Source organism: Gavia stellata, chromosome Z (genome assembly GCF_030936135.1).
Source record: "Gavia stellata isolate bGavSte3 chromosome Z, bGavSte3.hap2, whole genome shotgun sequence".
NCBI lineage: Eukaryota > Metazoa > Chordata > Aves > Gaviiformes > Gaviidae > Gavia > Gavia stellata.
Genome location: NC_082637.1, coordinates 83,011,883 through 83,039,021, shown reverse-complemented (window position 1 = coordinate 83,039,021; position 27,139 = coordinate 83,011,883). Strand labels below are relative to the sequence as shown.

General features: G+C 36.5%; 1 protein-coding gene across 1 annotated transcript in view; it reads left to right on the top strand.

The window, feature by feature from the left end:
- Positions 1 to 27,139, top strand: part of EDIL3 (EGF like repeats and discoidin domains 3) — a 261,216-nt gene that overhangs the window by 139,892 nt on the left and 94,185 nt on the right. Inside the window, exon 5 of the mRNA XM_059833892.1 lies at positions 13,763 to 13,876. Coding sequence (XP_059689875.1) covers positions 13,763 to 13,876 — 114 coding nt within the window. The remainder of the gene's footprint in view (positions 1 to 13,762; positions 13,877 to 27,139) is intronic.

Below are 27,139 nucleotides of genomic sequence, written 5' to 3'. Positions count from 1 at the left end.
AAGAGAGGTGCTCCAGCCCTCTGACTGTTCTCATAGCCTTCCTGAGGAGGAGTATCCACTCTAACAGGTCCATGTCTTTCCTGTACTGGGGACTCCAGAGCTGGACACAGTCCTCCAGGTGGGGTCTCACGAGAATAGAGGGGCAGAATCACCTCCCTTCACGTGCTGGCCATGTTTCTTTTTATGTAGCCCAGAATACGATTAGCTTTCTGGGCTGCCATCGCACATTGCTGGCTCATGTCCAATTTTCATCCACCAATCCATCCCAATCCTTCTCTGCAGGGCTGCTGTCAATCCATTCATCCCCCAGTCTGTGTTGATATTAGGGATTGCCCCGATCCAGGTGCAGGACCTTGCACTTGGCCTTTGTAGACTTCATGAGATTCACATGGGCCCATTCCTCAGGCATGTCAAGGTCCCTCTGGATGGCATCCCGTCGCCCAAGCATGTCACCTACAGCACTCACCTTGGCTTAATCTGCAGACTTGCTGAGGGTGCACTCAGTCCCACACAGGAGAACAATTGATGAACCACAACAGAATTATGGATGGTTAAAGGAAGAACACAGGGAAACTGAAGCTGAACAAAGCATCTGTTCTGTGTTCCTTTTCCCCACTTTTTATGCCTATTTAGATAGACTCAGGAAATTATAAGACAATTTTAGCCATTGTGATGGTTTAGGATCAACACAGCCGCACCTAAAGGAAGGATTGTTTTCAGTCTTTGTTGTGCTCACAGGTTCATTACAGATATACCAGCATATTTCTGTGAGGAAGATAATGAAGGTAAATGAAATCTCATTATTTAATGAGACAAAACTTATCATTTAGAGTTTTGTCACACAGTGGCACGGTCTGATCCATCTGTGTAGGAAGTAGCTGTTAGAAAAAAGATGAGTTTTGTAACTTAGATTTTTTTCTTGTTTTTTCTTTTTATTGTTCTGCTGCTGTAAGAACTACTGTGCTCAGCCATCTGTGTGTGTAGGTGTGTCAAGGATGCGGAATTGAAATATTGTATTTGTGTTAGGAACTTATGCTGGCATACGGTTGTGTGGTTCCCTATTGCTATGGAGAATATTAGTATTTCTTTTATTTATTGAACTAGTTGAAAATTATATGACTGACTTTAATGTTTGGAACTTTAACAATTCACATGGCAATTTTTGTAAAAATTAAAGAAAGAAAAACATTTAGTTATCGGGTGTTGTTTTTATACTACAGACCTAGTGAACAGTTTGAAGAAGCCAAGAACTTTTTAGAAGGAAGATCCAGAAATATATTCAGTACTCTAGCTACTCTTTTGAAATTATAAATAGTATTTATTCATGTGGATACACTTTTGAGATCAGTGGTTTTATTTGTAAGTAAGCGGTATACAGAGGGAGAGAAGGATACAGCGTCAGACTCATTACCTATGTGTGCAAAACTTGAAAAAGCGGTACTTGGACTTGAAGCTCAATATAATGAGGTGATAGTCTAATAGCATATACCAATCTGCATTACAAATGTATTTCCTTTGTATTCATAAAATATCTCGAGCAAAACTCATGATGCTGTCACATTTGCATATGAATAGCCAGGATATTCTTCTAGCTTGCATTTATTCTGATATGTTAAATAACATACAATTATTTCTGTAGGGCATCTGGTTGAGTGTTTTAGTTTGAATAAGGAGTGCATTTTTAAAGAAAATCTCTTGATCATCTCCATTTACTGTGCTTTGCTTCATGTGACAGCAGTCTCAGAGCACAAGCAATGGATCCCTTTGAGATGAAAATAATCTGAAAGAAAATAGTCTAGTAGTCTAAAATTCCTCGTGTATTGACATAAAATATTCCAGTGGGTAAATGGGCATTCCATCCCCCCAGCCAGCCTAGAACTTGTACAGAGAAAACATCCCTGAGATATGTGTAGGGACATGCAGACGTCGTGTCCTCAGCTCTAATCATTTCACTCTACAACTATAATTCTGTAAGACCACACTACTCACAAATGTAGACATAATCTGTCTGTGCCTACATTTTTCTCCAAGTACACTGTAAACAATGGCTAGATCTTATCTTCCTTTTCTTATGGCTTGTTAATGTCTGACATCACGAGTGGCACTTGGTTTTCTGCAGTCTCATGATCTGGCCTGAATTTTGTTTAATTCTCTAATGTGATTGCCTGATTCTGCCAAAGCGATGGTGCCCATCTTCCCTGAGAATATATCCCCATCACACTTCAGTCTGAGTTCATCTCACCAGGCTTGTCTGGAAGTGTACAACCTAACCACAAGAAGGGATTTTCAGTGGGATCAGGTCACTGAATGTAGCCACACAACTCCCAGAGTAGGTGGGGAGACAGGAACGAACAGAAGGACATAAAAGGTCGAATTGGCAGCTCTCCGTTTCTAACAGATTAAATATAATACTGAAACTGATACACCCCCTTTCAGTGACTGCTGTTAATAAGAGCAAAGATACTCCTAAGGCTTTCCAGAGGAAGTTATTAGTTCTTACTGTGACACTTCTCTGCCCAAGCGCACAGAGCTTCTGTGACTCTAACCATCAGTAGTTGCTTATCATCTCAGAAGGACTTTGTCTGGGATCTGTGCTTGGCCATGAATGAGCAAAAGTGGTAGCATTCAAGAATTGCTCCCTTACAACAAATCATTGGCAGTGAGTTGATGTTGCTTGGTCCAGATGTGTATGCATTACTCCATAAAAGCAAATTTAAATTGCTATTTACCTGCAAATAATAGGTAAGTTTTGTAATCTTGTCAGATTTCATTTTATCCTCAACACAAGTCAGTAAGATATCTGGTTCTGAAAATGTGTTCTATGTGATACTTTCGTGTATGTAGCAGAGCTGTTTATGCATACAATCATTACTCTCATGTAGTTTTTAGAGTTTATGTAAAAGCAGTATTCTCTTCCGATACCAGTAGTTTTCATTGTTAGAGAAAAATTAGTCTGCTCTTTTCTCATCCTTTCTATTTTCATTGTCAGTTACAATTAATATTTAGGGGAGCTTCAGAATAACATTGCAGAAGACGTACAACAAAATGAGAAAAAAGTAAAAGGTGAAAAGAATTTTTGCCTGAGTCTAAAATTTAGAGTTTACCATATTTTTTTCTGACTTCACTGTTTCAGTGCTCTAACAGAGAGGAAACCTCCTCCTATTTCTCAGCAAAAATAAAGATCTTTTACAGGGATTGTACCACCCATGGCTCTAAGTTATGGTACAGACTATATCTATCAACTGGAAGGCAATTCCTTATCTCCAAAACATAATTGTGGAAAATGCATAAACCTATTTGGATAGGTCTTATTCACTGTGATCATCAAGCAAAGGTGACATTGCCTAGACCAGCTGCCATAAATACAAGTTCCAGTTCTGAGAGATGTTTTAGTGCAGGACATATAACTCTCTGTGAGTCATGAAGAACAACTGGGGTGTATGTGCCCTGAGATAATAGAGCTGTCAGTCAGATGGAGACAGAAGTCACTGCAATAAATATTTCCCTTCCTGTACTAGACAGTCATTGGTGATATGAGGAAACTACTTCATAGACATTTTGCATCTTTTATGGGGAGGGAGATGTGGTGTTCCTTTTCACCTTTGCAGAGGAGACAAGGAAATTGCCATAGTCCAAAAGATAAAATGATTGATAAGTGGTTAGCAAGTTAGTGTATTTGCCACAGATAATACATACTACATACATAGCATATGTACCATATGCATATATCACAGAATCAGAGAATTGTTTAGGTTGGAAGGGACCTCTGGAGATCACCTAGTCCAATACCCATCCTCAAGCAGCGTCAGCCAGAGCAGGTTGCCCAGGACCATGTCCAGTCATGTTTTGAGTATTTGCCCAGATGGAGACTCCACAACCTCTTTCCAGTGCTTGACCACTCTCACTGTAAGAAAATATGTTTAGATGCAGTTTTCTGTATGTTAACTAGAGCCATTGCCTCTTGTCTGGTCAGTGGTCACCACTGAGGAGAGTCTGGCTCTTTTGTCTTCATTCCTTCCCATCAGATATTTTTACACGTGGATGAGATTCCCCCAAGCCTTTCCTTCTGCAGACTGAGCAGTCCCAGCTCTCTCAGCATCTCCTGTAGGTCAGATGCTTCAGTGTCTTAGTCATCATGGCCCTCTGCTGGACTGACTCCAAAAAGTCCATGTCTTTTTTGTACTGGGAAGCCCAGCACTGGACACAGCACTCCAGATGCCCCAAGCCTGGAAGTGTTCAAGGTCAGGTTGGATGGGGCTTCAAGAAACCTGTTTTAGTGAAAGATGTCCCTGCCCATGGCAGGGGGGTTGGAACTAAATGATCTTTGAAGGTCCCTTCCAGCCCAAACCATTCTATGTTTCTTTGTTTCCCCAGCACTGAGTAGAGGGGAAGGATCACCTCCCTCGACCTGCTGGCAATGCTTAATACAGCCCAGGAGGCTGTTGGCCTTCTTTGGCATGAGGGTGCATTGCTGTCTCAAGGTCAACTTGTTGTCCACAAGCACCCTCGATCCTTCTCTGACAAGCTGCTTTCCAGCTCATTGGCCCCCGCCGTGTACTGATGCATGGGGTTGTTCGTCCTCAGGGGCAGAGGCGGGACTTTGCACTTCCCCTTGTTGAAGTTCATGAGGTTCCTCTTCAGCCCATTTCTCCAGCCTGGTGAGGTCCCTCTGGATGGCAGCACACCCATCTGGTGTATCAGCCACTCCTCCCAGTTTTGTATCATCTGCCAAGCTGGTGAGGGTGCACTCTGTCCCATTAATGAAGGCATTGAACAGTGTTGGCCCCTGTATTGACCCCTGGGGTATAGCACCAGCAATTTGCCAGCAACTGGACTTTTTGCCACTGATCATCACCCTCTGGGCCCAGCCATTCAGCTGGTTTTTAGTCCACCTCACCATCTGCTTATCTAACCTGCACCCTGTCAGCCTGCCTATGAGTATGTTGTGGGAGACAGTGTTAAAAGTCTTACTGAAGTTGAGGTAGACAACATCCAGTGCTCACCCCCATCCACTGACACAATGACCTCATTGTAGAAGGCTATCAGCTTGGTCAAGCATGGTTTCTCCCTTATAAATCCATGCTGACTGCTTTGCATCACCATCGTGTTCTTCATGTGTTGGGAAGTGCTTTCCAGGACAGCTTTCTTCATCACCTTCCAAGGGCTGAGGTGAGACTGACCGACTTATACTTCCCCAGGTCTTTCCACTTGCTCTTATGTTTGTGTACATATACTATATATATATGTATAATGTATAATCCTTATAGGACTAAGGATATACCTATGATTATAATGAACATAGTGATTTGTTATAGTGAATAGAAGACATTTGGTTAACCACGTATTAAGCCATCCATTCATTTATTAACCCTCCATAACTCTTAAGTGATTAATGTGCTTTTAATCTAATATGTGTCCATGTATGTTAAATGTACTAAAATGTGGTACTCTACAGCCACTAGAGGGGAAAGGTTAGAGAACTGTGCCAAAAGACCTAACCCATTCTCCTACTTACAGTGGTAGATTATTTCTGTGATTAAATCTAACAGTAATATTCATAAACAGTAAAACATGCATGTATTTATGAGCAACTGAGAGTATGAATTTGAAAGGTATTAGCGAAGAGTAGAACTTACCTTTATGCACCACGTTTATGTGCACTTACGCAACGTAAGTGCACTGAAGTCCCACAGACAACTTCTTGTGAGAGCTTAAATGAGATGTATGTAGATTGGCCATAAAGGAATACACTTCACCCTGTGTATATCAAATACAGACAAGTGAACAAATATAACCATCTGTTTTAGTCATTTTGGAACATCCATCATCATATCCTTCAGGACTTGTTGGTCTAATAACATTTATCAAAACACATGCCATAACTGTACTCATGTGAAAAAGATATATCCCTACGCTCACTCCATTCTGAAATGCATAAACAACTGCATTTTCAAAAATACAATTATTTTGGGATATGTGAATGGAAATAAGCTAATTTACTGACCTGGATTCAAACTTGCTTTGAAAATAATTGGACTTCTTGCCATGAGCCCACCTACGCTGTTTTAACAAATAATCCAGTTAGAGTTTGCAGTCTAATGCTGGATAATTTAAATTTACTTGTGAAGTTGATATTTTTTGAGCATTGCTTGTAATAAAAAATGATTCACAACTTGATTCACTTTTTAATAAGATTTTTTTTTCTCAACTACAGTTAAAATGATTTGTCAAATGCTTGTTATATAAATAGCCAATTATTTTAATAAGTTTCATTGGAAACGATAGGAATTGTTGCCTTGAACACATGCTTCTACAGTGTAAAATTAAATGGTAAGTTACTTAATGGGACGAAGGTTTCCATGCCAGGCTACATTAAAAGTAATGAAAAATGAAAAATCTGCTTCAATTTATATAAAAACTTTTAAAGTACCAACTCTTTTAAAACTAATAAGAAAGGTCCTGGGAATGCTGTTCCAAAATTCTATTAAATTTAAATTACCTCAGATGAAAAGCCATTAAATATGCATTTGAACAGGTAAATAGAAGATCAGGAAAATACTGTCATAGTCCAGTGTTGGAAGTGTGACTCCGCAGAGAAGATTACAATAACTTTTTAGTGGCTATAACTAAAAGATAAAAATTTTGCAAGACCAGCAGTACGCACCTGTGTGGATTCAAATTTCATTGTATGATCAGAGCAATAGTCAGTTTTCTCATTTATTTTATGGGAGTTTTCAAAACACAAGTACGGATAAAAAGGTATCTTCAAAATACACAAAAAAGTATGAAAATAAAGCCACAAGTATTGCTGTGAATGCAACAAGACGTATAGTTACTGCAGCAAAGATTCCTCTAAAGCCCTGCCTTATTTAGAATCTGCTCAAGTCCTTTGAAGTCAACAAGCACCTTTATTCTCTCCAGAATCTCCCATTAGACTTTTATGAAATGAATTCTGTGATCTCACCATTCTTTTACATACTTTCCAATAGTTTCTATGCAAAACAGTTGAAAACAACTTTTAGAGTGTTAAAATACAGAAATAATTAATATTTGCTCTCTTGCTGAAAAACCTGTGCATTAGAAAATGTGCATAGAACATAAAATGTTAAATGTGTATATTGGAGTGATGCATAAACTTTTCAGTTTTCACAGAGGTTGCTTCTGTAGGTTAGTAGCATTTCTTATATTGAACAATTTTTTTTTTTTTCCTGGCCTTAATTCAAAGTGCTGAAAGAAGAAAAGTAGTCTGCAAAATATTTCATTGGGTCTTTTTTTTGATAATTTTTTAATTATGATTTTTCTAATAGTTCTACAGTTAATCTCATCATTCTGAAAACTGTGGTTATAGTTACTATTGTATAGAAATGTATTAATAAGTGACTTGAAAACTTTAGATTGAATTTGGAAATTTTTGTTTAAGTGAGGGTTGCATAGGGGAAATGCCGATATAGAACATGTAGAAAGCTAGGAAAATGCTATAGATAATAAATCTATTTTAAAATGTGATTTTACAGATAGATGATACAACTGATTCACTAATACTGTAACAGCGTTACTTTGAACAGAGGTGTAAATCATAGGTGGAAAATATGAATAATGAACTGGTGGGGAAAGAAGTTAGTCATAATAAAAATGCTGTTTTGTCAAAAGTAAAGATTTTACTTGCCACATTAAATTTAAGAAAATATCATTTAAAAAATCTTCAAAATATTCTTTCATTTTCAGTTTCTTAGAACTTGGATTTCTTTAGAATCAAGATGAACTCAGAATCATAGCTATATATTTGAATTTTTCTTGAAAAAAGTTGACCTAAAATTATTTCAGAAATCACTAAGGCAGGAAATAACACTTGATTTTTTTCCAAACTAAGGAAATATATCAGTGTTTGCAGGTAACATTAAGTATTTTTTTTCTTTTTTTTTTTTTTTTTTTAAGAGACCTTGTTTCAGATACATAATGAAAAAAGTATAAATTAGTCTAAAGAAGCCTAAGAGGACATAAAATTGCTTGGAAAGGCAAGTCTGTTATATTAGGAAGAATGCTTAAGAGGCAGTTTCTGACAGAAGTCTAGATAGGAGCAACAAAATTGTGTTTGTTATGTGTTTAGACATTAATATATATTGCGGGTTACGAGGGTATCTTAAACATTCACACATAGTCAAGTCAAAAGTTCTGACTTATGTCTAGACATTATTTTTATTTCCTTGGCTTGCTTATTTAGAATGCCTTTTTTGGGTTCAGAACACAACTTTAGTAACTCTCTTGTCTGACTTACTCTCTTTTTAATAGAATAATGCTATCTGAAATATTTGTACTGAATGGTTCAGGAAAAATTCTAATAGGCAGCTCTGTGACAGATTATTCTGGAGGGCATTTACCACAATATGTTGTGCCAAATACTTGCAGGAGAAGGAAAATATTATATAGAATAATATGAGTAGGGGTAATATAATGTTTGGCCTCTAAGGGTGGGGAGCAAGAGGCTTTACACTTTTTTGTCTCAAGTTTAAGGCTGTTTTCTGCTCTTTTTGAAGATCAGTTAATAAGGATATCTGAACAGTGAATCACTTTAGTATGACATTATATTGAAGTTTCCTGCAGGTTATTTGGCACAGCATTTTTAGAGCCTTCTGTGGTCAGGAAACTAGCTTTGAAAAAGCAATCAAACCACTGAATTTTAACAGATGTCTGTCCTGTGTTGCATGTGCATTGAATAAATCCAGTTCAGAATTAATGATATATACTAAATTCCGAAATTTCGTGGGAATATGCTCCAGTTCTTTTTAAATGTTTCAAACCAGGGTTGTACCAGTAATGTATTAGTGCTTGTTTTTTTATAATCCTAGTTAAATCAAGGAACAGTTATAGCTGAAGTTACAGCTTATTTTTTGTTTACATTAATTACAGCCAAAAACTTCTTTAGAAACCGGTTAGAAACTTTCTTAAACCTATAATTAACAATAAAAAAATGAATTATTATCATGGTAATTACTTATCTCTTCTGTATCTTTTAACCAAAAATTGAAGGTGATCTACCTCTGCTTGCAAACCTTTTGGTGGTGCTTATTCATTCTGTTTAAATACAATATTTATTTTTTGTTTAGCTTTTTAGAAAAAAATGAGGTTATCCTCATTTAGGAGACCTTTACAATTCAGGATTGTTTTAGTAAACCACAGGAATATGAGAAAGAACATTTCCATGACTTTTTTTTTTGTAAATATTTTACCAAAAGTTTCCTACTCTTAAAGGAGATGTGTCCTTCTATACATGAATTGCTGTAATCTTTCAAATTTTATCATTTAACTGAGTAGCTTGCTTTTAAGATAGCCATATTAAATTCTATTGATTCTATTGAGTCAGATTCGTAACCAAATAAAACTGGCATAATTTTGTTTTCAATGGAGCTTTACCATTTAATGTCTCATAAAAAATATGGTGCTTGAGCATATTGATACAAATCTGTAATAACAAAAAAGAGTATATAATCTGACTTTCATGGTATTTGTTAGGAAAGTAATAATGAAAAGTTTTAATATCTGAATTAAATTAAATTAAATCTTTCTGGATCAATATATAATAAAGAAAAAAATACTGAGAATGAATTTAAAAATCTGTCAAGAATCATCAAGCAACTAAAAAGCCTAGACTAAGCTCCAGCTAAAAGATCATTATTCCATACTACATGTTTCTCCACTTTATACCTTGCCAGTTTCCAGATGTAAAGGTATTTGAACACTTTGTTAGTTACCAACAACTTTTATTTTGAAATAGAACTGGATAGGGAAGATTGTAAGTTTTCTGGTTCTCTTTAAAAAAAAATAAAATTGTGCGTGTGTGTGTGTGTCATGTTTCTCAAATTGTGACTTGATCTTTATCCAGTGTATAGTTGTGGGTCTTCCTAGAAGATGGTTATGATACAGAAGTTATAACCAGTTGGTCTTCTGTTCCCATCCATTTTCTATATACTAAATTGACCTTATTATGGAAAAAAATATTTGCAATATTAGTAAGGTATAACTGGATTATGTCTAATCAATGCTCCTAATAAGGGCCAAGTTGACTTCCAGACTGGAAACTTGAACCTACCTGCTGTGTCTGTGATGGGCCACCCATTGTATCAAGATGGAAGACAATTAAAACCATGACTTATGAGTTCAGATGAGCAGACCAACTGTGATCAGGAAGCCAAAATGAGTATAAAATCAAAGGATAAGGGAAGAATGTGCTTGTCAGCAGGAGGGAACTTCAGGAAGTCTGTACTGTAAAAGGGAGTCCTGGATCAGAAACAAGGGTTCAGCTGGCAGGAAGCAGGAATTTGGGCTAAGTACAGAACAAGCAAGCAGGGAGCAGGAACAAGATAGTGGTGTGCATTTGCAGCCAAAACACAAGCTGCGTTGGCAAAAACAACTGATTGAGCTTATCAGTCCCTTTGTCACAAAAAGTCAGGTTTATACCAAGTAGCTTGCCGAAGAACTCACATTACTGGAAGTAATAGGTAAATTTTTGATTACAACAGTTACATTATTTATACACCCATTTCATGTGGGGTAATTTTTCAGGAAAACACATGTGACCGTATTTAACAGGTAAAGTCCAAAATGAGGATTATGTATTTTTAATTATATCATGTTTGCAAGTACAGTACTACTTTTTATTCATATTTTATTAAATACTTAGAGGATTAAAAAAAATATATATAATCCAGCAAAGAAGGACAAAACCCCAGAACTCATGATGATTCTCCAAATCACTATGTAATATAGTGATGTTCTCTCTTACTTGCCCAGTTTCTGACAGTATACTTCTGTTCCAGGTTGCACAACTGTGCTTCCAGCAGAAGCATGCTTAACAGCTTTGTAGTTATGGTTTGATCCTAAAAGTAGGAAATGTAAATTTAATCAATCATCTTCAACATAAAAAGAAACCTTTACTTCCTAATCAACTGTCTTAGCCCTTCAAGCTATTATTCAAGGAACAATCTGTTTTCAGAAAACGGTCAGTGTTTCCTTGTTCCTGCACTACAATTAATTTCAGAATCCATCTTCAGTAGAGAAATCTTGGGAGTTTGGGCATGGGAGGGTTGGGTTTTTTTGGGTTTGGGTAGGGTCTTTTTGTTGTTTTTTTTTTTTTAGATAACCTGGACACTATTTAGGAATACAGGTTTCTCCTGTGCTGGCACTTAAACCACTTCAGGAGTCCATTTCACTCAGTATTTAAAAGCCTTATTAAGTCCCTTTCTGAGGAACCCTGAATTCTCTGGTAACACCCAGCTATCTCTGTTTTAGTTACTGCAGTGTGTAAGATTGTTATCTGAACTACACTTCAAAATCTGACCCAGCATAAAACCTAAGCTTACCTGAAAAATCATGAGCAACCTACAGCGATTTTACTTTGTATTAGTTAACGCACATTAAAAGCACATCCTTCTCACACAGGTAGGTTGATTGCATAGTCAGTGAAGAATTCATATCTGACAACATACAGCGGGCTTTTCTTTAGGAGCCTTTATTGGCTTCAGGAGCAACTACTCCAGAAACTCTGGCATTTTAAAATTTTTATTCAAATTTACTTCTAATCATGACAATATGACAAATTTTAAAAGGGAATATGTGTTTCAGAAGAAAGAAACACACCAGCTGGTGTAAAGTTTAGTATCATAATTGGCACATCTAGGAATTTGAACAAATTCTGACCACAATTTGTAGGAACCACTTTTAATTAAATATGCTACATCTGCACATTCAATCAAATGAAATAATGAATAGTAAATTAAATAATTCTGTAGAACTTATGCTCCTTTTTTTAACACAGTTCAGTTCATTATCTTTCCAACTAAACGTCTGTTCTGGTATCAAACATGATGCTACAATGAGCTAGTCTTTCCTCATTCATCAAATATGACATATTTGTTTGAACTGATGGGACTAAAAGTTGTCAAATTACTGGAAAAAAATCACTGTAGGATCCAAATAACAAAGATAATAATAAAAGCAAACTTTTATTATTATAAAAAGTTGGGAAACTGGAAGCAAATTTCCATCTTTCTGCATTGATCATAGCTAACTGCTCCATAGGGATACAATATGAGGATTGCTTTAAAAGTACCTAAGTATCTAACGTTCAGTCTGTTTTCTACGTCATTGCATAGCCAGTATGAAATATGCTGGAAAGTTGTGCATTTTTTCCTATGTATTTCAATATGAATGGCAAACTAAAAAAATTTAAATATCTTGAGGAGATGTTATCTTTACGCAGAAAAGCTTTTAATAGGATAAATTACTACCTTTATTTCATCAAGGAAGAGATAGTTCCTATGTTCACTTAATGTTTTTTAGTTCACAGTGACCTTCGTATTTTTTTGCCACAAACGTGTTAGCCTGTATTAAAATGATGAATAACCTGATGAAGAAGTAAGGTTAATGGGCTTTGCTTAAAAAGGCAAATAGGGAGCTGAAGAATCTTATTAGATTTTATAAATACATAGAGAGAATTTAATTTAGAATTGAGCAACTCTGTTCTTTGGTCATTTCCTTTGGCAGGTTTTATTTCTTGCACACTAAGCTGTTACTCCTTGTCTTCCTCTTCAATACACAGAAGTTCAGCTGACTCTGTGAGTTTTTATTAGTCCAGTATGTGATAACTTTATAAGCAACAAATAGTAAAACACAAGGGACTAAAAAGGAGCTCAGAGATCAGTAATCATCATCAATTTTAGTACAAAAATCTGAATCTTTTCTGGTTCAAAGAACTGAAACTAGGCTCCACATTTAGCTGAAGGTCTGTCCCTGCAGTTCTGTTCACAGCAATGGGAAGATTATCACAGAATCTCAGAAGGGTTGAGGGTGGAAGGGACCTCTGGAGTTCACTTGGTCCACCCCCTCCAGCTCAAGCAGGGCCACCTAGAGCTGGTTGCCCAGGACTATATCCAAATGGTTTTTGAATATCTACAGTGACGGAGACTCCATAAATGCAAAGATGGAGAATTTTAATTATGAGATATCATTATCCTTTGTCTGCCTATTTATGATGACTGAAAAATGCTATATTGCATTTGAGAAAAAGAATCTGATATTATACTTCAAGGTTACTACACTGAAAAACACAGGGGAGTATTATTCTTGCAGCATTTAACAAAGTGTACTGGAAAAGGGAAACTCAAATGAAATTAACCACCTTTTCTGTCTTTTGAATTTAATAAAATTTGCAAGCCTTTAGATCAAGCTATTAGTTTCAATTTGCCCACTAACTCATGCACAGAAAGGAAATTTTTTAGACGGTTAAACCACCTTGTCAATTAGAAGTTTAATGAATTAAGACGAACTGAAAGACATTCTTAGCTGGCATCTGTTGATAAAGAAGTAGCTACATTTCTTGAAGTTGCAAGGGTCACTAATGAGTGCTCTGTTGAACTAATTGAATTTGTTTATTTAAGGCCAAACTGTGACATGTGGCCCTGATGTCTTCTAGAAGTTACAGTGAAAATCCCTGAGCAAAACTTTAAATTCTGTTGTGTGATGGGACATAGTAAAACTTCAATAGGTATATGAAACTAGCTAAATTTATATGAGATTGCTGTGGTTTTTTCCTAAAGCACAACCTGTTTAATCACATCCTTTACTGAGCATGTTTGCTTGGCAAAAGAATGTATGTCTTCTAATGTCCATTGTATTAATACATTGTGTTTTAGTGCTTGAAAACATGCTTATTGTTTTTACAATTTGTATTTGCTAATCCTGACATTATCTTGTGTGCTACCTGCAGATGTAAATGAATGTGAAGCGGAACCCTGCAAGAATGGAGGAATCTGTACAGACCTTGTTGCCAATTATTCCTGTGAATGTCCAGGCGAATTTATGGGAAGAAACTGCCAACAGAGTAAGTAATGCATGTTTTTACATCTATTTTTAAAAATAAAATAAATAAGTATTTTCTTTTGCAGAAACAACTATAGTATGCTATGGAAATATTCTCTAGTCTACAAATACATAACACTCAAAATAGCTATCTTATTCTTTTCAAAATGGAAAAATTTAAGAGGCCAAATCTGTCATGCATTCAAGTAAAGCATCTGATATGATGGAAACATTTGCAAAGTGCAAAATTATTATCTAAGAGTTAAACCAGAAGGAGCAAATAGTGTAAAGTACAAAAATACAAAGACTGATTCAGCCTAGGGGTTCATCTTGCCAAGTATCCTGTGTTCGACAGCAATTATTAGCAGATATCAACAAGTGTAACAGCAGGGCAAAAATATATGTTACTTTCTCTGACATCCCTCTAGCCTCTGAAAGCTGGACCACTGGTTTACAGAGAAGTTATTAGTGGAGTTCCTCCAGGATCTGTCCTGGGAACAACCTCGCGTGATTTTACCAATAACGTTGACTATGAATGCACTATAAAGGTCTGATTCCTAAAGTTGTTACTACAAAGGAGTTCTTCATGTATGAAAGACCAGGTAATCCTGAAGACCAAGACAACAAAAATAGAATAAACTGCTATGGTACGAAATGTGATATACCTTAACGGTTAATAACAGATGTTAGAGGCTCATGGATTTGAAATACTTCAGAGAAGAAAGCCTGTGTGTTTTACTCGAACAAAGGATGCTAATATGATGGTGTTGTGGAAAAAGCTAATATTGTCCCAGGATATGTCAAGCCTGGTACCTTAAGGATAAAAAGGAAAGTATTTGTATATTAGCATTTCTAGTATTAGACACTACATTCAAAATACCTGAAATACTGGAGTCATCCACATTCAAGAAAGGGGATTTCTAGTTCAAGGAAGATCTACTATGTGTAGCCGGAAAAAAATTTTAAAAAGTGTTGCAAGTTGAATACTAAATAAATGAAACCATAACAAAGCTGAAGAGTATGATTCATTTTTGTGTGTTCACGTTGTGTATGCACAGGGAAGAATGGAGAAGAAAAAAACATGGACCAATAATCACAAATGCCAAGCTGGGAATTTTTTGAAGTAGCCTCAGTGAATTCCCAGATTTATATATGTAACAGGCAAAAGATTTGAGGCATCCAACATAACTCGTCTATAATTCTAGAGAGAAATCAAAGGTTAAGATTTGCATTGAGAAATTTTACAGGCTTATATGGCTACCTGAAAGAATTTGTAAAAAATTAACATCTATTAAAGTTTTCTGTAAAAGTTGCTGGTGAATCACTTCATGTGTTTCCTTATAAGATGCCATTGAATTACCATTTGGAATTTTACCAGGAATCTCATCCATCCCTTCAGAGTCTATCCCTTCTGTTTTTTTGACTGCATCACAAACATTGCTCAGATTTTAGATCACGTAAAATCAATGTCCTGTTTTGCTAGAAGTGGGGGAGTCAGGGCTATTACTTGAAGTGATCATTCCATTTTCTGGATCATCATCTGTTATTTGGTATTTCTTTTTCTTTTTATAGATGTATATGTAATTATATGTAAAAATAATCTTTGTGTGTGAAGTTGTATATATTATATATTATGCTGGATTTGGTTTTGTGTGTGTATATATATACACACACATACATATTTCTATTCTGGAGAGCATATAACAAAAAGTATACATGTACAAAAATTAGAAATTTCCAGTATATTGAAATAATGAAAGAATTCTGCTAATGTCAGTAAAGCATTACTGAATTGCAAAATACACTACCCACAGCCTGTGTCTCTGGGTCATACTTTGGGGATTTATACTGGTAAGCCAATCACCTAGTCAAATGATCTTTCTGGAGATGCTTCTGTAGATAAATGCTGACAACTGTGACCCAGGACTCCATCGTCTACCCCATAGAGAAGATCACTAAGTTATTTGAAAGGATAATTCTGTTGAGTGTTAAAGAATTTTTATTATTATGATAATGCTCTATACCAAAGTCAAATTGCTTTGGTGTAGAGATCAAGGACAGCAAGTTTTAAAACATGCTTTGCAGTAACTGCTAGTTTGTCAGCTGCAATATGATTCTATGATTCTCTGGTGTGGTAAATGGGGGCGTGGAAATGAAACACTGGAGTGCCGTGGCAAAAACTTTCTGGTCTCTACTTCCTGTGGGTAGGGACCTGCATATGGAGGTACCACCAATCTGGTGTCTGCAGGACGGTATCATGGGAGGAGTGTGAAATCAGACATGCTTTGAAGACTTATGAGAAAAGTAATGTATTATTTAAATCAGTAATTAGAAAATGCTACACAATGTAGATATTTGAATGCTCCCATTATACCACTCTTTATACTCATCTTATTCAGCTAAGCGTATGAAGAGTTATCAATAAATAACAGATAATTAAGGATGGGAATAATGTTTGTACTGACTGTAATCACTGAACTACCCCTGTTGAGGAAAGTCAATGCATTCTTCTAGTATATGGCACAGTTCACAAACTTCTAGCATTCGTCTACTTTTGAGCTAGCTTTAGCACAGCTAGCATTGAAATGATAACTTTTCTTTTTATACCACCAATATAATTGTGCACTATACCGGTTCCTATAGCTGGGCTTGTAAATATCCTTTTTTTTAATGAGATGTTTAGTTATGTCATCATACCTAATTATGTAATTACAAGTAGTAATTACACATTCTAATTACACCATTAGAGTTTTACACATATTTACAGTAATCATATAATTAAATACTGTTATGCTAATTATGTAAATTACTGATTGCTTTCTCAGAATTACCTCACAAAGCTCAAAGTTTTCTAATCCGCATCACAGAAAATATGTGAAATATCCTAGATTGAGAATAAAAAGGCAAAAATATATCAGTCAGTTCGCCTGTCATCGCAATCTTGTTCTCCAGGATACATTTTCTAATAGTATATCTAGTTTGGTAGATCCCAAATACCAATGCTTTGTAATAATGACTTGTCATGTTACTCATCAGCTTGAAGTAGTTTATGTCAGACTGTTTTTCCTAATGCTCCAACTAAGTTTTCTCTCTCTTTTTAATTCCACAATTTAATTTTACCATAATTCATTTCTCTTAGCTGATCTCCTAAATAATTCCCTTTCATTTGTCTGGAACTGAGTACTAAAATAGTGCTAAAATGCCTAATGAGCTTGGAACCATATTTGGACCACCTTGACCATCTTCTGAGTCTCCTTCTGTCATGGATGAGGTTTGGAGTTGCTTTCTAAGGGCTCAGCCATGAAGTAAGGTTCTCAGAAGACATGGAGTGATCTCCTGGCCAGCTGATGTGCTTCGCACCCCAACAGTGCTTCTGCTCCTTTGGGGCCACCTTCTGTTTTTTTGACATATCCTTTTTATTTTGAAGCACTCTTCTGACCTGGTTTTTTTCTGAAGAGGCTTAAATTCAGTCTTCTTTCTTTCTTATTAGCTACTGCTATCTTTAGCCATTCAGCCATAAATGGTACTTCAACAAGCTGCTTCTCATTGCTGGAAAGCACAGGATGAGGCAAAGTCAAAGTAATGTGGAGTGCAAGAGCACTGACGGCTTCAAAACATATTCAATTGTTCTGGAATAAGCTTATCAACCTGTTAAGAGATACTTCACTGAGCATCTGGTATTTACAAAATTTGCCTGCAGATGTTTAGGAAACACAGAATGGAAAGAGACCACCTTTTGGCATCCTCTGAAAGCAAAAGCTAAACTGGATTAATTCCATATTACTTTCCGGATTTCTTAAGGCCTCAGCGTATCCTTGATGAGATGCATCTCATTCTGTTTTTGCACTCTCTGAACCTATTTCTTGCTTCTGTGCTGAATTCAAGCTATCAATTATATTTACCTCCATTACAGCTTTCCTTAGTCTTGGAGTCTCTATAAATAAGTACTGCTGCCAAGACAGATTCTCCCAAGGTTGATGTTTTTACGTTCTGGATCACAAAATTCTCTTGCAGGCAACAGGGAGCCACTTTCATCAGTGTCAGACTATTTGCATTATTCAGTATGAATCTATATTGTTAAAATCTCCCATGAGCAACGTGGATTGTGAATTGCAATAATTTGTGAGGAGTTCCACAGGTAATTTTTGATCACTTTTTTTTTATCTAGCAGATGGTACTATACAGTGGACATGTTACAATTTCACTATTGTGCATTTTGGAGCTGTATTTTCCTGATTGCCAAGAATTGCTGCCATTAAAGCATATGGCAAATTTTCTCATGCTTTAAAGATGTAGATCAGATTAGTCACTGTAAATATTTTTTGCATATGCTATGGCCCCTTCACCTCCTTTTCTGTGTTATCAACATGCCCATATGTAGGAGGACTGCATTCAGAGCACGTGCACCAATTTAGTTTGTCTAGCATGTCAGAAATCCTGCTAAGCAGTGTACCTTCACATTATTTTCATTTGTTTCCTGTGCTTTATGTTTTAGTACACTAATGTGTTTATATTGCACTTGGTTGTCTTCTGCTGTCCTCTCCATGAAAATCAAAGTGGTGGGTTTTTTATTTAAATGAAAATACCCCTTCTTTCAGTGTCATTTTTACTTAAAAATTATCTAAAGATCTGACAGACTTGCAAGACTTCTGCTTACACGCAGCCTTGTACACCCAGGCTAGATTGTGTCATCCAAATGTTCTGATGCGCTGTGATTTTAGTATTTTCTTTCTTTCAAAATTGTTCCCAGGAATACAGGACATCTGCAACTTGCATGATTTGTAGCGCAGGAGAAATAACTAGTTTCACTGTATTTTTTGAGAAGACTATATCGCTTCTTTTGGTGTCTTCTGTATTTCACTTACAAGTATGTTTACAAGGCCGTGTCCTCACTTGTTGGGACTTTTTGGCTTCAGGTGCTTGTCCTTTGAACTCCTCTGCTTGATGCTCACAGTCTTCAGTGACTAGTGGGTATCTCCGACTTCCCCAGCTCTGGCTCTTACCAGTCCTGGCTCAGCAGGGTTCAGAAAGCCTCCATGCTTAGGTTCAGGAAAAATCGACACAAAACAAACATCACAGCATGAGGGAATAAAAAGTGCACAGGCAAAATAAAACAATTTATGAAACAGTTAAAAGCTGTATTTTCAGGGGGAAACTTTGCGTCTTGCTAAAATTTTTCTTCCAAGAAGTCTGTGTTTTCAAAATATGGGATCAGAACTTAACCATTTTCTCCTGTAACAGGCTTTCTGGTGAATTCAGCTCATGAAAATGCCCTATTAAAATTAAGCTATTAAGCACTGGGCTGTTGTTGAATAGTAAACGTGATCCCATTACAACCATGCCTCATTTCCAGATTACCTGCTGGGGAACCTAGGTTTTAAGGCATGAGATTTTTTTAATGCACATCCAGTTGGCAATATGTGTGGCTTAAAGCTTGTATTGAGCCACTGTGAAACACTTTACTTGACAGGAATCAACATGGACTTGAGTTCCCTAAATTACTGATTACTATTAAAATCTCTTTGAATGATATTTAGAAGAACCTAACTTTCTCTACAGGTCAAAATACCAGTTTGACTAATTTTGTGAATAATCCAATATGAAGTTTGGTTTTAAGCACATTCTTGATTGTTTGGAATATCTGACAGTTTTATGCTCTGAAATACTAGTGTTACATAAAATGTAGCAAAATTCTGTAAAACAAAACTGGTCAAACGTACTAATTTTTCTTTTGTGTTTTTGAAATCGCTCTATAGTTCAAGATGTCAATGATTTATGTTGATATCTACCAACCATTCATGTTTAATCCGTTGATTCAGGTTCTCAACTTCCATTAGGGAAAAAAATGAACTATAGAAAGAATTGTAGTTTCTGGAAATACAGACTTTCTGTATTTAAATCAAGGGCATTATAATCATCTGCAAAAGAAGATACACATTCATTGGTACAAAAATAATTTACTTTCTTATTTTGGATATTCTGTTCCATTTTCATTCATCTTGCCAGTATGTACTGGAAATTCTGTTAAGGCACATGCTAAACCCAAGAGATTTCTAGATGACCTGTAGATTATGACCTTAAACTGAATCAAGACAGTTTTCCTGTTGCTGTCTTTCCAGTTTATTAAATAGGTAAGCTCTTGTAATTGCCTTCAAATTCCAGAAATTTCCAAACAGATTTTCTATTTTTGTCAGGGAATTGGGACAAAAAGGCCCTACCCCTGTTTTACATTGCATCATACTGTAAATTAGCAATTCCTTGAAAACGGACATAAACCAACCTTGCTACTGCCGGAAGGAGCCTTGCTTCAGCTCTTCTTTGCCCATCTTGCTGTTTTGTGGCTACTCATTCTGGGCTGCTGTTTTATCCATTTGCCTTGTTGGCCCAGCAAAAAACAACTCTGGAAATAAATAAGGTAATTAATGAACCACATCAGTTCTTTGATGTGGTAAACTTCACGGCCACACAAATACTGGGCTGCTACAAAGCAATGGCAGGGGAGAGAACTCAAGAACTCAAGTTAAAAATGTCAGTCAAGCCACAGTCTAATCAAAAAAGTAGAAACTGTTCTTTAATTCATGCTCAAGAAAAGATAAGAATTTATTTTATTTTAATTTTTGTATTTTCTTGGTTTGTTTCTCTTCAAGGATCATAGCATTTTAAAGCTAGAGGATACATAAATGCCAAGGATACAATGAATAAAAATTCAGTAAATATATACATTCCTGTCTGTTATTATTTAGATGACAAGTTCAGGGATTACATGGAAAAATTAAGGAGATTTTTTTTTTTGGGGGGGGGGTGGTGTGGTGGTGTGTGTAGGTGTATGTATACTCAAATATTATCCTTAGAAAAATTAATTCACTTTTTTTTAATGCATTCAGGGTAGTTCACTTATCATTTATATGATGTCCTTACTGGTTTACAGAATAATATGTCGTTAATCGCAGGCAAAAGGAAGAATGGAAAAATGTTTGTGCCTAAAAGAAATGAAGAAATGTATCAATTTAATATAAAGTTACCGGTAATACTTGATTTATGACTTCCCTCGATTACAGAAATATCTTAGACCAGAAACATATTAGAAATACATTTTGAAAGTGCAAGAAAGAAAACTTTTACATGTTAAAAGTGGCTTTAACCCATATAATTCAACTCAATCTAGGCAATTTGTCATGTCCTTTTTTGAATATGCTATAAGAATAAAACCAGAAATTATTTAAGAGATTAAATAAATGCTGAAAGACAGGCTAAATGTATCAATAGCAAGGGTGATGCTTTATATACTTTTTTAACTATTTCAGCTAATCGTGGACGGAACACAATTTCTATGTATGCATTGGACAAAACCCACCTTGATGATCTTGCTGAAACTACTGAGGTTTGCTGAGGCTACGCCATTCTGGGAATATTGTCTGGCTAGGATTTCTGTGCAGTGTATTGGTATGAAGTGCAATGAAGTGCAAAGAGGCAGAAAATGTTATAGAAATGAGAGAACACATTGTTAACATTGAAATGTTCTCCCAGGCATTTCAATGACCTAGTGAGAAATATTAATCAAACTCTAACACTTCTCATATTGAGTCTTCAAACAACAAAGCACACTCTGGCCCTTCCACTGCAGACCTTCTTTGTCCAAGCATCCCGTGTAAGACACAAATGTGTGCCAAATTATGCTCAACAGATCAGAATTGTAGTTCTTCCTTTCAACACAATAGGAAAATGAAACTGATCTCTTAGTGTTTGATGTTGAAACAAAGCCCTCAGCCCTATGCCTTTGGGTACGTTTTCATCTTGCTGCAGTTGTACTGTACAGCAATGTCTCCCTTTGAAAATTCATTTCTCAATATCTTACTTTGATTAGGCAGTAGAGGATACAATCTTTAGTCAGACACCTGACAGAAACTTGTTGTAAAATATTCAGACAGGCCCTTAGGACCCAACAGGCATATTTTACACACTTAATCGTCTCAATACTACATGAGTCATCTAGTGCAATGGTAGCTTTTGGGTTGTGTCAATAACTACAATATGAACTCAACCCTATATTCAGACATCTACAACTCGACTTTGTAACATCTCATTTTAGCTTGAACCACCTTGTTGTGGCAACTTTCTTGACATGTTTTCTTGCTTAAACCTACTGATCTTCTTTTCTCCGGCATTCTTGACTCATAGTGCCCCTCAATTACCCTCAGTAAAGAGACAGGAAGGTTGTACGGAGGTCAGGGATTCCTTCTCCTACCTGTCTTTACCTGTCTGTTCTTCCTACTGAGGGAGCAATGCGACCCTACCTTTTCAGTAACATGGAATCATAGGTATTCACAAAAAGCAGAGGAGAAAAAAAGCTTACCTTATAAATATAAACCACCGTTTCTGTGTTGGAAGAACTTTTATGTGCATTTTTATGTGTGGCAAAGCCTATGACAATGCATATTTCAGCATTTCTAAGCCTTACAAGAAAAATTACAGCTCATTGTTATACTCAAAGTAGCCTCTGTAGCTCTTAAGTTCCTGGTCTGGTCAATAATGCACATACTCTTTTTACATCCTCACAGAAATGAAAAATAATTTTCAGGTAAGGAATTGGTACTATAAAGAAATAAAAACCAAACTGTAGCCAGTAGAAGCAAGCTGAAAACAAATCACTGGATATTATGACAAAAAACACCCTTAAAAGTACGGAAGAACTCCTTCAATAAAAGCACTAATGATTATAAATACATGAAATGAACAATTTACAGCTGCCAATAGCCAAGTCACAGGACCATTTTTTTCTGTTTCAGGGACTAATCCAATTGGAAAATACCTTATTTCAAGGCTCAGTATTTATAAGATATAGGCCATTTATTTCAAAATAGATTAATTGAGGAGGGTGGCTTGCCATCCAAGTCAGCCTGGTCTAGTCTGCTCCTGCCCTTTGGTGGAAACAGGAATGAGCAATGAGAGGAAAACCATCTTTAGAGCCATACAAACTCCACATAATGAAACTGCCTTGAGGTTTGCAGTAGTTAACAAACCAGGCACAGAGTAGAATTACAGGCAAGTATGGCATAAACCTTGCAGAAGTTGGAGGTTTGATTCACATTTTGGAGATTCATTTGGACTTGGAATTCAAGCCAAGCTGTGAAATGACAATCCATGTGAACTAAAGAGAAAATGGAACAAAACATGGTTACGTGAGCCCTAAACGAACTGAAATCTCCAGGCTCTGCACAGCTCCCACCTGCAGTTTTCAGAAGGAGAAGGACATGTAATATGTTCAGTGATCAACTTCCCACTGAGGGAAGATTCACAGGTCCTGCTGCTTTGGACAGACGGAGAGTCCAGCAAAGCTCCTGTTCCAGGCATTAGTGCAGTGATGTGTAAGATACGTAGGAGGGGAGTGAGCGATGCTAGTAGGTTACATCCATTTTAGTCCCAGACCACCACCATGGTCATTTGTTGCTTCTGTTAGATGATCTGAGGACTTACAGGACAAGAAGTTCAGACTATCTCCAGCGTCTTATCGTTGGTTGTGTTAGAAGGCAAAGCAGCATGTTGTTCATCACAACTTAGTCTGCTTCTAGCCTCTTCAGGGTTCAGCACGGGAAGGGCACTCGTTCATTGCCTATCAGATCAGAGGCGAATGGCATGCCTCCGTGGCTGCAGGCAGCTGCACAGGCAGTGGCCATCAATCCGAGAGCCACCCCATGTGGGTGCACCCTTGCAGGTTGGAGGATCAGCAGCCACCGTGTTACTCACTGAAGGCTGTCAGTGCTTCCAAATAAATGAGGAGTTGAACAGATATGAAAAATTCTGCGGCACTGTAATACTGAGAGTGAAAGGCTTTGTGTGTTTCTGTCATGGTGTACATAAATTGTGACTCAGAAGAGTGAAAGTGAGTTTTCGAATTGAAGTAGAGTTAAAACTTTAAAAATTCACAAATTTAATAAAGGATTATTACTTTGCCAAGAAAGGCTGGTGGAATTACTCTTAGCTCAAACTCTTTTCCTTTGTATCAGTGATTTTTTTTCTAATATTAATTCTAAATGTAATTTGGCCAGCTCTTGGTTTGGTGCTTCGAAATTTTCTTTACAGAAAAGAATGACGCAAAACTTTTACTCTTTAAAACTGATGGACAGATTAATATCCATTACTGATCCAGCAATATTCTGTTTGATAGAGCTCACCCATAAATATGATTTTCCTTTTTTGGCAAATCTGTACAGTTGATGGTACCGTTGCTTGCCTTCACTGAATATCAGTTTCAGTGTGTAGTTCGTAATATTGTATCTGTTATTATTCTAATAATATCAATTCCCATTTATGCTTCTGTTGCTGAAACGTAATTTTGTAATTACTCTGTTCCTATTTTTATGCAATTCACTTTTACCCATCCATGTTTTGAAATTTTAACCTAGGCATAGCATAAAAAGTAACCACATTGTGATTTATTACATCAAAGTTAGAGAAAAGCAAATATTACTGGGAAAAATATTCCCCAGTATTCTTTTAACTTTGAAAGCAAATTTGAATCCTTACATTCACTCTGTGCAAATATGATTCTTTCTTTTTCTTCAATATTTCTAAAAAGTGTCCTTTCTCTTCTGAATAGCAGTAAAATGTCCATGCAGGAAGCTGAATAGAGATTTCACTGTGATTACTGGAATCTATTCCTCTTCTTTTTCTTACCTCCTAGTTCTTCCACAGATGTTTTCAAGATAGCTTTAAGTTTTCCATCAGGTGCAAATTTGAGTGATTATTGGGTTCTCTTCATTTTTAGACATAGGAAGTTTTTTCCTTGATAAAAAGTGTCAGGCAGAAAATCCTCAAGAATTAAATCCCTTTCCCAAAGCGCATGATTCAGCCTCTTCTCATCTCTGCTGAAGGTGGTGGTGGGTCTCCCACTGAGTTGTCTGCAGGCAAGATGGGGCACAAGTTACATGATGCCCTTTAAAAGCTGTGCTTTAGTCTTAGACATACAGTATAACTGCTGGAAGTAAAATACAGTTTATTAATGAAATGTAGTATGTTTGTCCCCTTCACCTAAGAAGTTAAATCTGTCTAACATTAATTGCGCATTGATTTAAAGATTGCAACACTAGTGTTTTCTTGCTGTTCATTATTAATATTTAGAGATGGAGAATCCTACGTTCAGACGCGTTAAAAGTGGGTTTTGATTCAATATGGAAAGCCTTATTGGCAGTCATCATCTATCCTAGTGACATCTGTGTCACCTTTGCTATGTCTGCAAAGTACAAGGAGACACCAACTAATTCACCAAGAGAGGTTACTGTAGGGAGTTGTATAAGTTAGCCAGTATGAAAAGTTGAGGAAAAGTGTAGTTTTTGTGAACAGCAAAAACTGCACCTGCCCACAGTGCCCGTGTGTAAGGGATGTGATGCAGAAGACTGTTTCCTCCTGGGAAAGCAGACATGTCACCATGCTGTTCTGTGACCCAAGAAGGCGCCTGATGAAAAGCAAAGTCTGGTCTCTAAAGTAATTGGCATCCTTCAGGAGACGGTTGTCAGAGTTGCAACCCATAATTCCCAGTACGTCAGGGGCTGGGGTATGAATAACATGATTTCAAATTTGATCAGATAATGAAGGAATTACAAGTAGGTAGTAGTCTTGTTCACTTAAGCTTTACCACTCCTGAAAGACATATAAACCTCCAACTCAGGCTGCTCCATTTTCCAAATTGCAGTTCATTCTTATTTGTGTTGTTAGATGCAAATGCATGCCTGCTGAAGACAGATACACTGTAGTTAAGTGCACACATTCCTTCTTGTTGTGAGTTTTGCATTTAGTGCTGAGATTGCTCTCTTGCGCAAGAAAAGAAGTTAAGAAACAAATTCCCCTGCTCTGTCAATCCTCCTGCAGTTAAGTTAGCAGGTCAGCATCCAACATTGTAATATTGTGGTCCATGTTATGCCAAAAGGATTTCAAGTCACAAGGAATTTCACATAGGGAGACTTAGACAAGAAAGGCATTAAGATGTTTCCAGGGTCATGTGAGCTTTTTGCACTGGCACTGAGGACATAGGACAAAGAGGTTATTGGGAATTTAAACTGAGATGTGTAAATTTTTATAGCATAAAGTTTTTTGATAAGTCGTTACAGATAAATAATAGCATAGTTCAGTGCTATTACTACTTCATTGAATCAAAAGAATCAGCTTGGCTGTGGTAATTGCATTGTAATTTTGTCCTGTGCAACTTTATTTGGAATTTCTGAATACAGACATTGTCAGCACAGTGGAGTCTCTTGGCTCTTACTCAGCCATCAGAGTCTAATGCATCAAGATGAATTTTAAACAGCGTTGTGCTCATTTATATATTACTGATAGGTAACTTCCCATTTGCCTTTTGTTATAACATTTTGTGAATAGTTCTCGTTACACGGTCATAAGTGAAATTTACTAAGTCAATCTCTATCTTTTCAAATGTCTAGGCATTTTCTAAATAAGGTGAGAGGATTTTATCCACAATAAATGCAAATATTTATCTCTGTTTTATTTATGAAAGGAAAATGCTAAAAGATTTGGATTTTGGTGCCTGGATGATGTTCTCTAAGATGATCTATCTCTTCTCTAAACAGCTGGAATGAAAAAGTCACAGGTGTATACTGGCTTCATTGACCATGTGTATTTTTGAGGAATTTCAGGAAAAGGGATATTATTTTTTAGTTTGTCAGCTTAGAAATACAACTCTCTTCTTGGCAATTCCCTAACAAACTTTTTTTTTCCTGTATAATATTAAAGTATTGGATAATTAGATTTCCTACAGAATACCAAGTAAAGGGCCTGGAAACAGTATTAAAAGGAGATGCCTTCTGAAATAGTAGCTTTTTAAAATCTAGTTTTTATTCTTAATTGAACTGCTCTACTTATTCATTATGTATGCAGTGAGTTTTCTTGGGGGGTTGTTTTTAAATAGACTATTTACGTGAATAACATAATGGATTCTCAGCTAAATTTCACTACCATTTTATTGGTAATTTCTTAAGAACACAAAAAAGCATCATATTGGGTCAGATAGTTCAACAATCTGTTTGGCTTACCATCATGTCTCTCTGACTGTGGCAATGATAAACTTTATTTAAGGAGAGAATGTAGGCTTGGGCAGTTTCTGTCATTTTTTCCCCTGATATCTCCTCCAGGTCTACAGTTCCTGTAGGAATATTATAGGTTACTCCCCTTATCAGTCTCTTTAGTATCATCTGTGGACCTGTTATGCCTGAATTTGTCCAGTTTCTTTCTAAACCTGTTGATCCTGTATCTGCCTCTAGAAGGCTCCAGAAGA